Source organism: Cavia porcellus, unplaced genomic scaffold (assembly GCF_034190915.1).
Source record: "Cavia porcellus strain 051 isolate PalLab524CR breed Dunkin Hartley unplaced genomic scaffold, mCavPor4.1 scaffold_4, whole genome shotgun sequence".
NCBI lineage: Eukaryota > Metazoa > Chordata > Mammalia > Rodentia > Caviidae > Cavia > Cavia porcellus.
Window position 1 is genome coordinate 118,337,030 of NW_026947487.1, and position 15,690 is coordinate 118,352,719.

The 15,690-nt window shown below is 54.7% G+C and overlaps 1 protein-coding gene across 1 annotated transcript; it reads left to right on the forward strand.

The window, feature by feature from the left end:
• Positions 1 to 1,181: 1,181 nt before the first annotated feature.
• LOC134475817 (uncharacterized) lies at positions 1,182 to 7,465 on the forward strand. Its single transcript, XM_063247748.1, has 2 exons — positions 1,182 to 6,523; positions 7,104 to 7,465. Exon 1 carries the CDS (start codon positions 3,974 to 3,976, stop codon positions 4,970 to 4,972), a length of 999 nt encoding a protein of 332 aa, XP_063103818.1. The 5' UTR covers positions 1,182 to 3,973; the 3' UTR covers positions 4,973 to 6,523; positions 7,104 to 7,465.
• The last annotated feature ends 8,225 nt before the right edge of the window (positions 7,466 to 15,690 follow it).

The window sequence follows — 15,690 nt, forward strand, 5'->3', positions numbered from 1 at the left end:
ACTGCTCACCAGGAAGGCTGTGTGAGTGGTGAGCACCTTTGTTGACGATGCAGGGGCGAGGCTTCCTGGGTGCCCCCAGCCTCGCCCGCCTGCCCGCTGTACATTCCTGGCTCCGTGAGCGTCTGCACACAGGGCAGAGTTTGGCTTGGCACCTACATCGGGGTGACTTTTCAGCCATCGATTTGCAGTTTCATTTTGCTTTCTGACCTCTTGCAGGAGAGACCCTTTCGATCGCGTGCGTGGGGACCCATCTGCTTGTTTTCAGTTCCCCTTTCCGGGCTTTCTCCTTCTGGAGTGGGAGCTGTGTGTTCCGCAGTGTTCCTGCCATCCCGGCTCTGCAGGAGCTTTCTAAACGCGGCACTGACTTGAGGAGCCGCGGGTGTGACCCACGGCTGTTCTGACCTCTGTTTATCTCTCTGCTCTAGTTATTACAACCGTGCAGTCTTTATTACTTTACATAAACTTCTGTTTTGGGGTGGGGGTGGAGAGACAGGGTCTCACGAGGTAGCCCAGGCTGGCCTCCAACTTGACTCAGTCCTCCTGCCTCAGCCTCCCGAGGCTGGGATGATGGGTGCGCACCACCACACCCAGTTTATGAACTCTGAGCTGAGTCTTCTGCTAATCTTCAGCACCAGCAGCTTTTTTAACAGTTGGAAAGTGGGATTTGTGGCTTCTGGGTCTAACAAGTGTCCCCAGCTCGGAAGCTGCCACTTGCGGTCCTGAAGGAAGGTTCTAGTGGCCTGGCCCCACCAGGCCTGCTGTGCACAGACGTCTCTCCTCACTCTTGGGCCTCTGCGTGAGGCGGCAGCGTCACAGGCTTGCTAGACTTTGCAGCACAGGAAGATCGAGGAGCTGGCCGGTATCTATGCTCCAGGGTGACCGGTGCCCTGCGGTGGGTGCCCTGCAGAGCCCACATGCTGACCCGGCTGGCACCGAGCTTGTGGCCTGGGAGGTGCAGAGAGGACATGGGGAGTGGGACGTGGAGAGCCCAGGGCCCCTGTGGGAGGCCACGCGTGACTTGGGCCTGCTGGCCGTGCCCCCTCCCACAGAAGTCTTCCTGTGCTCTGTGTCCTGGTGGTTTGGGGGAGCCCTGATTGGAGTGGAGTTTGTCTCCTGCAGCTCCAGGCTGTCACTGGCAGCCTGAGCCGGAGGCATCCACCCCGTGGCCCTGAGCTGACCAGGCAGTGACAGCCTATAGCCAAGTGTGGGTTTGAGCTCCAGCTCTGCTGCTGTGGGCCGTATAGCTCGGCGAATCCCTTGCTGCCTCGCCTTGGCTTGGGCATCTGAGTGGGGTTCTGACGGTGCCCCCTTCGGGGCAGTGTCGGGAGGGTGTGGTCAGCAGCTGTGGTTGATGGCCCGAGCTAGCCTAGTGCCAATTTCAAGGCTGCCCAGCCAGGGGCACCGTAGGCAGGTCTGTGGCTCCGTCCAGGCAGCAACCACAGTGGGGCGTGAGGAAGGTTCCATGGCCCAGGCCCCGTGGTCTCCAGCCCACCTCCTGGAGCTGGCCGACAGTGCCCACTCCCAGCCTTGCAGCAGGCTCTCTATGACAGCTTTGCCTCTGGGATGCGACTGACAACCCACGCGGTTCCATGCAGGCCCAGCGAGGCTGAAGCTCTGCTCAGAGGAGGTGGCAGCCTCCGGGCTCCTATCTGGGGCTGGGAGCAACTTGTGCCCCTTCCCTGGTGGTCCTGTATGACAGCCAGCTGCCCAGGGGCTCCCTCTGTCCTGGGGTCCCCAGATCTACCATGAGCCAGCGTGGTGTCTGATGGAACCCAGGACAGCTGTCCAGCCGCAGGGTCTCCCACGTGCGCCGCACCCAGACCTCGGCCACACCTTACGGCACGCATCCCGGGGCCTGGGATGGCTCTGTGACTTCCCACTGTCACCAGGTGGTGCCACCTGGGCCACACAGGAAACAGCAGCCTCCCTGCTCCCCAGTCTCCACCCCCTCCGTCATTCTTGGCCTCTGTATCTCCAGTTGTCTGTCTGTCTGGCTGGCTTGAAGTGGGGTGGTGGCCTCAGCGGGTGGGAGCGTGACCCTCTAATGTGGTGGCAGGCTGGGAGGGCCAAGTGAGACTCTTCAGGGTCAGTCAGGACCGTGGACATCAGCAGGACAGAATGCTGGGGATGCTGCCTAAGGACGTCGGCTGTTATGGCTGTGGCCACAGCTAAGGCGTCACACAACCTTCCCTGCTTGGCTGGCCTTGGACACTGTCCCCTGGGTAGGTCCCTGCCAAATGGCCACTGTGAATGAGGCTGTGGAAAGAAACAACCACGTGTCTCAAGCCTGTCCTGTTCAGATGTGAGCTCTGCTTTCTACAAATCCTTTCCCAGGAAATACCAACCAGGCAGAAAATATGCAAAGCAAAACCTTACACCACTCCACTAAGGAGTTTTTTTTTTTTTTTTTTTTTTTTGTCTTTTCGAGACAGCGTCTGTGCAGTCCAGGCTGGCCTTGAGCTCCCTGTATAACCCACGCTGGCCTCAACTCACAGTGATCCTCCTGCCTCAGCCTCCCCAGGTGCTGGGATTATGGGAATGTGCCACCTCTCCCTGAACTAAGAAGCTTTTTATTGAGATGAATTTTTAGAGCAGTTTCAGAGTCACAGAAAACCTGAACAGACACAGAGCTGCGTCCCCTCCTGCAGGCTCACTGCCATCAGCGACCCGTGTGAGCGTGGGACATCTGTCACAGTCCGCCAGTGACACAGGCTCCGCGTTATGAATCAGAGCCTGTGCTTCGCCCCGGGCTGGCTTCGCTGTTGGTGCAGGGCCTTTCTGCGGGCGTGGGTGACGGATGACATCATGTTCCCGGGTTGCAGAGCCCACAGGGTCCTCCCCGCCCCCCCAAACTTCCCTGAGCAATGGAATTTTAAGGCAGCTTAAAAAAAAAAAAGGGCTGTCCTGACTTTCAAGGCTGCATAAGGGACTGAGGAGTTGGACAGCTAACGCTGCACCCTCGGGGACCTCCCGATCGCCTCCACCCCTGGGAGGGCGGGAGTGAGCGGTTGTCGGCCACTGCAACCGGATGGAGCCGGTTCAGCAAGGAAGCCTGTAGGAATCACAGTGGAGTGCGCATGCGTGGAAGGTGCAACCGGGTTCTTACTTGGAGGGCGTGGCCAGCGCGTGGCCTTGGAGAGGGACTGGACTTTTGGTGGTGGACCGAGGAGGGTGGGTGGCTGCCGTGACCGGAAGGCCTGCAGCTCCCTGGGACCACGGCCCAGCAGCCTTTGCTCCAGGGCTGCAAAGAAAACAAACAGCGAGGCCGGAACACGGCAGCAGCATGCACAGCTTCTGTGTGCAGGACGTAGGTGCGCGCAGGCCCGGCTGGTTCCGAAGCGGAGGTCCGGCCGGTACTGCTGTGTGCGCAGCCTGCCGGGTCCGCCTGCTCTGGAGTTCTGTGCTCCGATCCATTCGCCCTCACTTGCTGTGAGGCGGAGCTGGAGGAGGTTCCTGAGCTGTCCTCCCCGCGTGCTTGGCTTGGTGTCCAGCACGTCCCTAAGAGGCAAAGGAGGGGAGCCCCAGGAAAATGGTAGCTCGGGATATAAGCGAAGGACGTGAGGACGCCTGCCTTGTGAGATTTCTTCAGTGGTGGCCGCTGGCCGGCGGCTGGACCGGGCTCCAGGGTCTCTGCGGGAGCTTTCCCCGGATTCTGTAAATATAGCCCGCTGGTCTTCGCTCATACCCCGAGCTACAATTTTCCTGGGGTTCCCCTCCTTTGCTTTATTAGGTTCATAAAACTGTTTTCAGCATCCGGCTGCCCCTGAGGGCAGTGGGCCCCGAGTCCAGTTCATCAAGTGACTAACGGGAGCCCCGGGATCTTGCCTGCCCTCGCAGAAGGGGCTCCTCCGTGTGCCGGTTCCCAGCTCCTCCTGCCAGCTCGCCCGTCACCTTCCAGGATTTATGGGAGGCCCATCGTGGCTGTGGCTCCCTGCAGCCGGCCCTGTCCCTTGCCACCCTGAGCCTGGTCACCATGCGATGGTGGGATGCAAGTGCCCACTGTCACACTGGGCTTGGCCAGGGCCGTGGAAACGCCTGGTTCACATTCAGAGGGACACTCTGGTGTCGGGGACAAAAGACTGAAAAGCCACCTAGAGTCCCCAGACGTAGCCTGGTGTTTAACATAAATAATTCTAACATAAAACATGTGAGCGTGTGTGTGTGTGTGTGTGTGCCCTCCCGTGGGTGTGCAGTCTCTCCGTTCTTTGCATACACATTTATGCCGCCTCTGGTTTATTTTCTGGAACTTCAGAGAGCCCAGCGAGGGGGAAGAGAGGCTGTCAGCCGCCTCTGGGCAGCGCCCGTCTCTGCCTCCTCCCAGCACGTCCTTTCTGCTGGTCTTAGGTCCTCTCCCTCGCCAGCTGCTGGTCCACTCACGTCAAGTGGGGGCTACGTGTGCCCCAGTGTAGTTGAAAACCAGATCCCCTGTGACCAAGATGCCAGGCCGGGCACCAGCGCAGGGGTCAGGGAACCGGGGCGGCTGCTGCAGGAGGCTGCCCAAGTAGGCTGGTGGCTGGACCGGGTTCCTCCCCGGCCAGAGGCCTCCTACATTGCTCTGCACGGCAGCCTGGTTGTGTCCCCTTTGCCGTTAGTGTCCTGGGCCTTGTGTGAACCGTCCTTTTGCGGGACACAGATGAGCGCTGAGAAATTACTCCCAGGGGCAGCTTGGAGCTTCCCACCCACCGCCACGGGAGAGGAAACGGGAGGGTTCCCCAGTGCCTTTTTATCCACCTGGCCCTGCCTGGCCGGGCTCGGGGAGGCCGTGGGATCCCCGGGGATGAGGGGATGGGGTGCCTCCAACTGTGGGGGAGCAAGGCTGTCTCTCCTGCAATCTGTGCAGGGGTCAAGGGCAATGGCCCTTGCACGGCCTGGAGACACTGTCATTTTCCTTCAAACAAAAGGCCGCTGTGGAGGTGGGCTGTGGGGTTCCGGCAGCCATGAATCTGATTTTTTCCTTCTGCAGGGTCTCTGACGCAGGCTAGGCTGGAACTTGTGATCCTCCTGCCTCAGCCTCCCAAGCGCTGGGATTCCAGGGGTGTGCCCGGGCCTCTGTCTACTGACCCTCTGCCTGGCTGGCACTGCCTGTCTCACAGATCTCCTGGGTGCCACTCGGCATTGCCACCCTGGATGTCCTCTGTGGCCTGTGCAGCAGCGTGGAGTGAGGTGCAGAGCCTTGGTTGGCAGTGGAGGGGCAGCCTGCCCTGCACCCCGAGGCCCTTACCCAGGAGGGTGCCCCGAGCCCTGGACCTTTGGGTACTGCATGGAGGCTCCTGCTGTCTCCACCGGGAGCCGCCTCTCCCTCCGGGGTCCCGGGCCCGGCGGCGCACAGGAGATTATAGTCTGCAAATATACTTTGAAGGGCTTTTGTTTTGCTTTCTCTTCTTGACACTCTCGAATGAAGTAGGTCATTTATCTTTCCGGCAGAAGAATTTCAACAGGGAGGCCGCGAGCAGCGGGCTTTCTGTGTCCCTCACCATGGGCTGGCAACTGTCTTAGCTTCGCCCAGGTCTGGAGATTGATTTCTCTCCTCTCTCTGACTATTCCCCGCACTGCCGTTGCCCCCACCCAGGGGTCCGGGTCACCCTGAGATCCTCAGACTGCACGAAGCCCCTTCTTGACCGTCTGTTTGTTTAAACTCACCCGCATCGGTCCAAGCAGAGGGTAACAGAACCGAGAAAAATGTAATTCCCCGCAGCTTTTGATCGGAGCGAGGAATTAAGAAATTCTCTATGGGTTTTGAAGGAGAACACTGTGTTTCAGGGTGTCGTTAATTTGGAGGGAAATCCTTTATTTTATTTTCTGTTTTTTTTCTCTCCACATCATAAACCCTGGCGCTTTCCTTAAGGTAACCAGCCAAAATGTGACCAGCAGAGAGAGGATCTGAAATGGAGCTCCTCTGCCACAGGCAGATTGGTGTTCTCTTTCCTTCTGTGGGAACCCGGAGCGACGTCGTTCCTGTCCCAGGGCTCCCCCCGGGGCGCAGATGCCACCGCGGCTCCCTCCGGGGGACACCTCATCCGACGCAGCCGCCATCCATCCATCTTCATTTTAGGCGCGATCATTAAAAGCACATTTCTCCCGACTCCCTCGGTGGCGGTGGCGCAGAGCAAATGCAAATAAAAAGTGCTTAAAATGGTTAACATTTCCTGTCCCTGCAGGCCTGCCGGGGAGGGGTGGCCGCGTCCCGGTGCCTTTCTGCAGGGAAGCTCAGTTTGGCTCTGCGGCAGGAGCTGGGGCGTTCCAGGCGGGATCCTGGTCTGCAGTCAGCCCAACCGGGCAGTCCGGCCAGGAGCCTCTATGCTGGAGCCGGGGCCGGGTCGCAGGAGTCAGGCTGCCAGTGCTGCCCTCCTGTCTTCCAGGGCTTGCTTTTCCCTTATGGAAAGCCCCACATTCGGTGTTTTATTTTGTGGTGCTTTCATCACTGACTGTTTAGTTAGCGACCCGGCCAACTTCCTGGATATTTGTGCTGGTTCTACACCTTCCCTTTGGAGTCAGGACCAGAAGACACCATGGACGCGCCACTGTGAGTGCCCGGCTCTCCCAGGGCCCGACCCTCTGCCCCCGCCCGGCCTGCACCCCTTCTGGGCTCCTGGCCGGCTGTCGGGGCTCCCCGCTCTCCAGCCCGGTCCCAGCCCCAGCCCTGGGGAAGCAGACTCTAGAGTTTCTGCACAAACATCAGCTGGAGGGGGGCTGCTCTTCTCATCAGTAAGCCTGCGAACGATGCAGAAGGTAAACAGGGCGGCCTGGCTTATTTCAGGGCTAACGACCGGTCCCCACTGAATTTCCCTAATAAAATGAATTTTTCAATTTTTCATTTTCTCATTTCATCCAGCAGAAAATGAGTTTGCCTTTATAATGTCCAGATCTTTCAAACTCTATTGAGTGGGAAATTAAGTTACAAAATGCAAACAGTTCGGTGCACACACACGCACACGCAGTGAAGTAATTTGTAATAGTTACACAACAGCAGGCCAGGCTTCGGGCTCCGAGGACACGATTGTTTTTTAAAAATGATTCATAGTGAAGAGAAATAAGAGTCACTAAAAAATCTTTAAAAATAGGTGAATTGTGATAATACATTTAATGGTAATTTTTGTTTGTAGATGTAAGTGTTGCCTATTTTTGAAAATCTTCTGACCGTCTTGTCGAGACCGAGGGAGAGCTGCACATGGACGCACGGGAATGTTCCGGGCCGCAGCTGATCCTCTCCGCCGAGCTGTGCGGCTAACACGGGACACTGCAAAGGATCGCACCTTCTCGGGACAAGAACCCCCTGCCTTTCGCTCCGAAGAGAAAAGACTTGGTGTGCACATCTGAAAACAACCCAGCCGTGTTAGCCGCGGGGAGACCAGGGCGACGGGGCGGTTATTTGTGTAAGAAAATCCAGAGATCAACCTCAGGCATATGTAAATCGGAGCTTGATTATATTCCTAAAGAGAAGTTATATAAACTTCAAAAAATGAAAGTTATTTTGCTTAAGTGTCTGAAAAAAGCATTTAGAATAATATTTGGGTTATCCTAGTTTGGCGCTCTGTGTTCTGGAACCCTTGTTCGGGTCCGGGGGGAATTACAGAGCTCCGTGCCAAGGAGCAGGGTGTGTGTGTGTGCGCACGTGTGTGTGTGTACGTGTCTGTGCGTGCGTGTCTGTGTGTGCGTGTGCCCCCTGCCCCAGCCCCAGGAAGCACACGGGAGAGCGGTGGAAGCTGAGGTGGCCGGAGAAACCAGCTTCCATCCAGCAACGTACAGCTGCTAGGAAATCCTTGAAAACTGACAAGCATAGTTTCCTTACTTTAAAAAGGAAAATTCTCTCCCAGGGGGCTCGGAGGGGCCCAGCAATAGACTAGAGAAAGTTTTTACAATTAGTAGAGGCCAGAAACGTGCAAGGCAGAGGTTGCTTCTGCTTCCCCGTGCTTTTAATTAGAGTGATGTTTCTTGCTGTGACTCTGTCCCTCCAAGTGTGTGGCAGCCCCCGAGGTGTCCTGAGCCTCCTCCTGCGCCCGCCACCTTCCTGCTGCCCGGTAGATGGCGCTGTGACTTCTGGAGTCGCCCTGGGGTGGGGGCGGGGACGGGGAGGACAGACTGGCTTTCACCCCAGACCATCCTGGCCCCCATCTCTTCTCCCGGCGCTATGCAAAGGCAGAGAAACCCCTTCCACGCCGCGTGAGCCCTGTGCCAGGCCCTGGAAGGGTATTTAAAGTATTGAAGCCAAGTGTCAGTTACCAGGCGTCCCCTCTGTGATGGGCTGAGACAGCGGCCAGCCAGCTCGAGTCCAGAGCTGTGTGTCCCTGAGATGTCTGGGGTGGAAGTGGGGGCCACAGGAGCGACTTAGATCCTTCTTGGTGGCCCAATCATGCTTTAAGAAATGTTTGCTTCTTTTTCTCCAATAGCAGTGGCGAGGGGTGGGGATGGCAGGGGTTTTTTGTGCCTGAAAATCAAGGCGTGAAGCCAGACAGGGGTGGACACGGCGGATGGTGTGGTCACTTCTCGAAGCTGTCTCTCTGCTCCGGGCTGGGGTGCAGGTGCCCCCGCCGGGTCTCAGCGCCTCAGCGGCCCCTGGAAAGTGAAGGCTGGCGTCGGGGCTGTCAGACACTGTCACTCACAGAGACCCCAGGTCCTCCTGTCTTTCCCGTGGGGCGCTGTACACTTTATTTCAAAAACTAATGTTCTCCTGCCTTTGTGTCTTTCCAGACAGAATCCTGAAGACATAACTACAACAGCATTCTTCAGCATATTTAATGTTTACGTTAAGAGGGTTTTAAGGCACTTTTGGAGGGTTACATTGAGACAACCTGATTCATCTGTGTGTTTTTAATAACTTGTCACATTGTTCTTAATACAAAAAGTAGTATGCACGCCTCCATGCGAAGGAGGGGTGTGCACTTTAAATAACTGAGGATTGAGCAGTAACAGAAAGATTTATTTCTCGGCCTAAGCATAATGTTATCATTTTTCCTTGGGAAAAAAAAAGATCAGAATTAGTCATTTGACTCCCATTTTAAGTAGCGCTTAAAGATGTATTTAATATGCAAATGTAGCCTGGCCCGTGACTTCAGCAAACCTGGCAGTAATTAATCTTGTAGTGGTCTTTGCGAATTTCACTGCCCAACAGGCCAGCTTTGGTACCTGTCTGTGTTTACAAATTGTACACGTCAGGTATCCACGATTCATAATTCAAGTCTACGTATTAATAAAAATGCTTGTGCAAAAAACCAGCTGTTTAAATAAATTCTGTTCTGCTTTAAAGATTTTTGCCCTTTGGGAAGAAAGTCATTGAAGTATTGAGTGGCAGAGCCCAGCAAACATGTTAGAATGTAAATAAATCTTCCCAAAACTTAAATCTCATTTTCTCCTGCGAGATACTAACCTATAAAAAATAAACATTGTTTATTGAACCAGTTTGTACGGAGCAAAACTCTGTTAAACGATAGGGGGAAAATATGAATTTCTATGTCCCCGGTACCTTGGTTTGCTAGAGCAGAGGGAGCTATTTGATATGTACAAGGGCAGAACATAAAATTAGCAGTTCTGGCGAGAGAGTCGTGCAAATTTGTGCTGTCGTGCGGCGGTGGTCATATTAGAATTAACAGGAGAAAAATATGTGTCGCTTGGCACCTCTGCTTAAGGGCTAATTTAATTATGCCCCTATTAGCGCTGACTTATGTTTCTGCCCTGGCCGGCCTTCTCTGGCTCTTGTTTATTTCCAGAAATCACACTTGTGACAGCTCTCGTGGGCCGTCCAGCAGCGAGCATTTTCTCATTTAGCTGAAAATATTTCAGCTTTCAGAAGCCAGCGAGGCAGGAGGACTTGCTGTGTGTGACTCAGCGGGTCGGGGCAAGATTCTTTGCAGAAATGAACTCGCTCGGCCTGTTCCACTGACTCCGGCTGCAATATCTGTGATGTTTCCATTTTTCAGTCGAGCGGACGGGCCTCCGGCTGGACACGGACACGGCCCCCGGGGGACCCTGGCCTCTCCCATGGAAGGGCAAGAGGTGGACGGCACCGGCCTCGCACGCAAGCTCTGGGGCGGCTGGGACTGGGAGGCCGTGCTCTTCCCTGTTGAGGTCTCATGTCTGTTCCTTCCCACGGCCTGTTTTTTTTCTTTTAAGAAATTCACACCTGGCCTGCGGGTGTGGAGCTGGGGCTGCCATTCACCTCCCTGCTGCAGCGGGGAGCACAGTCAGGGTCCTGGAGAAGACACCAGGACCAGAGGACCGCAAGATCGGACGGTGCCCCCAGGCCTTGCTGGCCCTGTGGTCGCAGCAGCCGGAAGCCCAGATCCTCTCGGAAGCACCCGGGAAAACCAGGGATCTTGGGGGTGCTAAGGTGTCTGGGCTGCACAGAGGAGCAGGGCCGCTGGTGTCCCCAGCAAACAGCGTCCAGGCCTTGCGTCCTGCCCAGCTCTCCGCCCAGCGTCCCCTGGGAAGGTGCCACGCGGCTCCCCCTGGCTCCTCCAGGACTTGCTGGTCCTGCTATGGAGCACTGGACAGCCCCGGGAGAAACTCCGTATCCCTGGTTCTCAGGGCACCGGCTGTTCCCGCGTGGACACCTGGCCCGGCCAGGCCAGCGCTGGGCCCTGGCCCTGCTGCTGTGCAGCCATCCGACTCTGCCTGGTGCCCTGCTGACCCCTTCTCCGGAGTCGCCTCTTGGACACTCAGTTATTTGGGTTCCTTAGTTTTGAATTTTCCAGTCGACCTATCCCTTGTCCGACATCAAGGTGTCCTGCAACCTTCCAGATCAAGTAGGACCCTGCTTGACTCTCAGCAGCTCCCGGCACCTCATTGAGGGGACGTTGTCAGTATTCCTGCTTGACAACTGAGGAAACTGAGTCCCAGGGAGGCTGAGTGGAATTCCCAGGCCACAGACTGTAGGGTGACCGTGTAGGGCTGGGAGGATGAAGGACCAAACCTTCTTAACTGGCTTCTTACTGTTTTGCTAAACAATTATTTACTGAGTAGATGCATGGGCTGGTGAGTTTGAGGGGCAGTGGGTGTGATGGCAGGAGCAATAGCAGCCCATAGTTTCAGAGAGGGCAGGTGTGTGTCCAGGCAGGGTTCTGCTCAGTGGGGGCGCCTAGAGGAGACAGAAAGGAGAAGGAAGGGACATCCATGAACCCCTCTCACTGGCCGGCACTGAGTCATGTGACTGCTGTCCCCTGCAGATGCATCTGGGAAATGCCATATTAACAGTCAGGGCTCATTTTCTCTGAAACCAAATTGTGCTGACCTCTAGTAGAGGACCTGACCTGGACAGGGTCCAGACCTGAGGTCACTGGTGATGCTCCTGGACTGGAAGGCCACAGGCACATTTGTTGAAGCACAGCCCTTCTGACAAGGTGTTTGCCTCCTAGAAGTTTGGACACTCCACTCACTAACATTAGAAACAAATCAGTGTGTTTCAGGAGAACAGGAGCCGTCCGTGGTCTGGGTCCCCTGGTCCTTGAAACTGGCGGCTTCTGAATGACAGCCCTTTCACAGAGGAGGAAATCGAGGCACAGAAAGGTGGTGACACAGTTGCTGAGCATCAGAGGGGACTCATCCCAGCCCCAGGCTGCAGGATTCCCCAGCTTTGGGCCCTGGCTGCCCGGGCTGGCGGCCTTCAGCCCGCTCCTCTGTCGGCCACTGTGCTGCCGCCCGACCCAGGGGGCAGGGTCAGGCGTGCGGGTCAGGCGCCCCATTCCTCCCAGCTCGTCCTCCTACTTGTAGGATTGGGTGTTGTGAGGCCTCGTGGGAGGACCAGGTAGGAGTGGGCATGTGGTACCCGGCCCTGGGCAGCACAAGAGCTGTGACCACCATGGCAACCTGATACAGGCCCTGGGCACTGTGCGTGCTCCCCAGGGCAGCCCCTCGCCCACGGATGTCATGTGACCACCTTGGCTGCCCATCCTCAGCCATGGGAGCACCCTGACCACCCTCCCTGAGGCCGGCAGTCCCTGGGCGCTGACTGCTGGCTGGGCCTGGGCTCACCCTTCTCTGGGGGTTCTTGTCCACAGTGTTGGGCATCAGACCACCCCAAGGGACCAGGGCAGAGCAAATGACAGGGGTTTCCCCATCACGGATCCACGGATCCTCTGTGAAGACACCAAGGAGGCCCCGCCGTCTACCACGAGCCTGGAAATGTGGCCATGAAACAGGCTGGGAGGGGCTGGGAAGACCCGTCCTGGGTGACCACACGAAGCCTCTCGAGCTGTCAGCAGCCTGTCCCAGGGCGCAGCACGGCCACCCAGGCCTTGGCACTGCTTAAGTCAGGGACGAGTTTCCCAGCTCCAAGGGAGCCCAGCCTGCCCCTGCCCGGGGCGGCAGGACGCCTGAGTGAGTGACCACTTCTTCCCTGTGGCTTGCTTTAAAAACCAAACAAACAGACAAACAAACACTACTGTTAGAGTAAGTTTTTTATTTTCGATTGTCACCTAGGAACAGCACATGGTGATGGGTGCAGGGTGGCAGCCCGGTGCCCGCATGCAACGTGGGCTGATGGGATGGGGCACGGTGAGCTCCATGTGGGGAGCCCGGCAGGATGCTCTCCCGGCTGTGACGAGATGCTCAGGGCTGCTGTCAGCCTCGTTCTGCACCGTGCTGCACGTGGATGGATGGGCTGCTCCTCTCCGGGCCCGTCCCCGCTCCCCAACGCCAACCCAGGCTCTGGCCACCACTCTGCTGTCTTCCGAGATCAGCTTTTTAGCTTCCCTAGGAGTGAGGACACCAGGCTGCCGGTGACACAACTGTGCTCTTCTTACATCAGGCAATGTCCACCGTCCACCTCTTCCACGCATCGCTGCAGACACAGGCTGCCCAGCCACCAGGAACGGGACCGAAGTCCAAGGACAGCCAGCCTGGGCTGCCTTCAGATGCGTCCACCTCGGGAGCGGGCTGCTGATGACCCGGCAGCTCTGTCTCTGCCTTTGGGGACCCCACCCCCATTTTTCTACTAACCAACACCACCGTGTTTGAAGCTTCGCACCCCTCTGCGTCCCTGCACCCGGCTGCCCATCTGCGGGCCCTCTCCGGAGGAAAGTCTGCTGGGGTGCTTCACCACTGCACAGCGGGGCTTGCTGGGTTCCCTGCTGCGTTGCTGGAGCCCCTGGTGTCTGCCTCCCTCGCTGGATGAGTCCTCACCCTCCTGCTCCGTCCTGTTGTCCGTCCCCTTGCTCTTGACGTTGCCTTTGCGGCCCAGAAGCTTCTCCACGCGGCGTGAGATCATGTCAGGCTCTGCTCTTGCTGACTCTTTTGGGGTCGTCTCTAAAACCTCCTGGTCTAGACCCCTGCACTTCTGCTCCGCTTCCTCACAGCCATTTCGCAATGTCAGGTCCCACGTTTCGGGGTCTTGTCCACGTCGAGCTGATTTTCCCACCTGGTGAAGGGCAGGCCCCTGCTTCCTCCTGCGCGTGGGTGTCCAGCTCCCCCACACCAGTCACTGGGGAGACTTTTTCTTTCCCTGTGCTCCCGCTGTCCTTGTCAAAAACCGGCTGGCTGTGAATGTGTGGGTTTACTTCTGGGTTCTCTATTTCGCCCCACACGTCCGTGTGTCTGTCTAAAGTTTGGGTTGCTATTGTATTTTGAAGTCAGAGATTACAATGCCTCTTGCCCCCCCTCCACCTCCCAATAGCTTTGGGTATTTGGGGTGTCCTGTGGTTCCATACAAATTTTAAGGGTGCCTTTTCTATTTCTAGGAATAATGCTGTTGGTATTTTGGGGAGAACTGCATACAATCTGTGCATCATTTTGGACAGTATGAACATTTTAACAATGTTAATTCTTCCAGGCCACGAACATAAGATGTGTTTCCAATTTTCAGGGGGTGCCTTTTCTGGCTTTTTAAAAAATCAATGTTTTAAAATTTCCATTGCAGAGACCATTCACTTCCTTTGTTAAATTTCTCCCCAGGTATTATTTTATCTGTAGCTATCGGGGTGGGATGGCTGTCTTGATTTCTTTCTCTGCAATTATGTCCCTGGTGAATTTACAAAGCTACTGATTTTGTATGTCGATCTTACGCCCTGCAGCCTGGTGGGATTCACCTGCCAGTCCCAACAGTTTGGCGGAGTGTTTAGTTTTTAGTGTATAAAATGCTGTCGTCTGCACACGGGGGGATCTGCCCTCCTCCCGTCCTCTGTTCATGTCCCAAATTGTTTTTCTTGCCTTATTGATCTGATTACGGCTGCTAATTCTACACTGCACTGAACAGGACTAGTAAAAGTGGCTGTGCTTGTTTCTGCTCTTAGAGGAAGTGAATTCAGTTTCCCCAGCAGTGTGACGCTGGCTGTGAGTTTTCACACACAGCCTTCACTGTATCGAGGTGCATTCCAACTACATTTAGTTTTAGGGGTTTCATAATGCAAAACACTGAATGCTATTGAATACTTTTACCACATCGATTGACATGATCGTGTGATTTTTTCTTTCATTCTATTGATACGATATGTTTACTGACGGGCTTCACTGAACCAGGTAGGACTTTACTTGAGCATGGCGTTAACCAACCTGGTACGCGGCTGGACTCAATTTTCTGGTCTTCTATTGAGAATTTTGGGCTACGTCTGTCACAGTGCTGGCCCACAGTGTTTCTGGTCATTGGTGCTTGTTCTTTGCCTGATTTTGGCATCAGCCCTCGTAGGATGAATGTGGGCGGATCCTGTACTTCCAATATTCTGGAAGGTTTGAGAAGAATAGCATTGTTATTATTATGGGTAAAAGTCAGCCATGACACTCTCGGGTCCTGGATTTTTCTCTGTTGGGAAACTTTTTATTACTGACTTAATCTCATTCCTTGATCTGTTCAGGGTCTCTTTGCCTTCATGATTCAATTCTGGTAGGTTGGAGGGGTCCAAAACATACCCATTTCTTTCAGGTTTTCTGATCAGTTGGTATATCAGCTGTTCCTAAGAGTCCCTCGTGACCCTGTCTATTTCATGATCAGTTACAATGTTTCCCTTTTCATCTTCAATTTTACTTGACAGTTAAATACTTGTAAGTTTTGGTCATCTTTTCAAAAAAAATCAACTCTTGATTTTATTAACCGTTTGTGTTGTCAAATTCTGTTTCATTAATTTCGTCTCTGATCTTTGTTATTTCTTCTGATTTGTGTCTGGCTTGTTTTTCCTTCTGTAGTTTGTGAGTTGCGTTGTTGGATTGTTATCTGAAATCATTCTGTTTTTTGAATACAGGCAGATAGTGCTGTAACCATCCCGCTGAGGGCCACTTCTGCTATCTCCATTAGGTTTTGGTATGTTGTATTTTCATTTTTATCAAGAAATTAAAGATTTTTCCTTTTGATTTCTTCATTTACCCCTTTTCAAGAGCGTGTATTTGAAACTCCACATACTTTGCACTGCCTAAAGTTCCTCTGTGACTTCTATTTTATTCGATAGTAGTTAGGGAAACTGAATGCTCTGATCCCATGTTCTGATGATTTGTAGAGACTTGGGGGCATCCTGCACTTGCTAATGAGAAGAATGTATGACCTGCAGCTTTTGAATGAAGTATTCTGCAAATATCTGTGAGGACCATTTGGTGAAGAGCACAGTTTAACTATGGTGTCTATTGTTGATCTCTTGGGCTGGCTGCTGGTGAAGGTGGGTGCTGAGGTTCCCAACTATTACCGTACTGGAGTCTGACTCACCTTTTATAAAAGGTCTGATAGTGCCTGCTTTACATAATGAGGTGCTTCAGCCTTGGGGACATATATATTTACTA

Coding starts and splice junctions, on each gene's coding strand:
- LOC134475817 (XM_063247748.1), top strand. CDS start 3,974: ATGCGATGGTGGGATGCAAGTGCCCACTGTCACACTGGGCTTGGCCAG.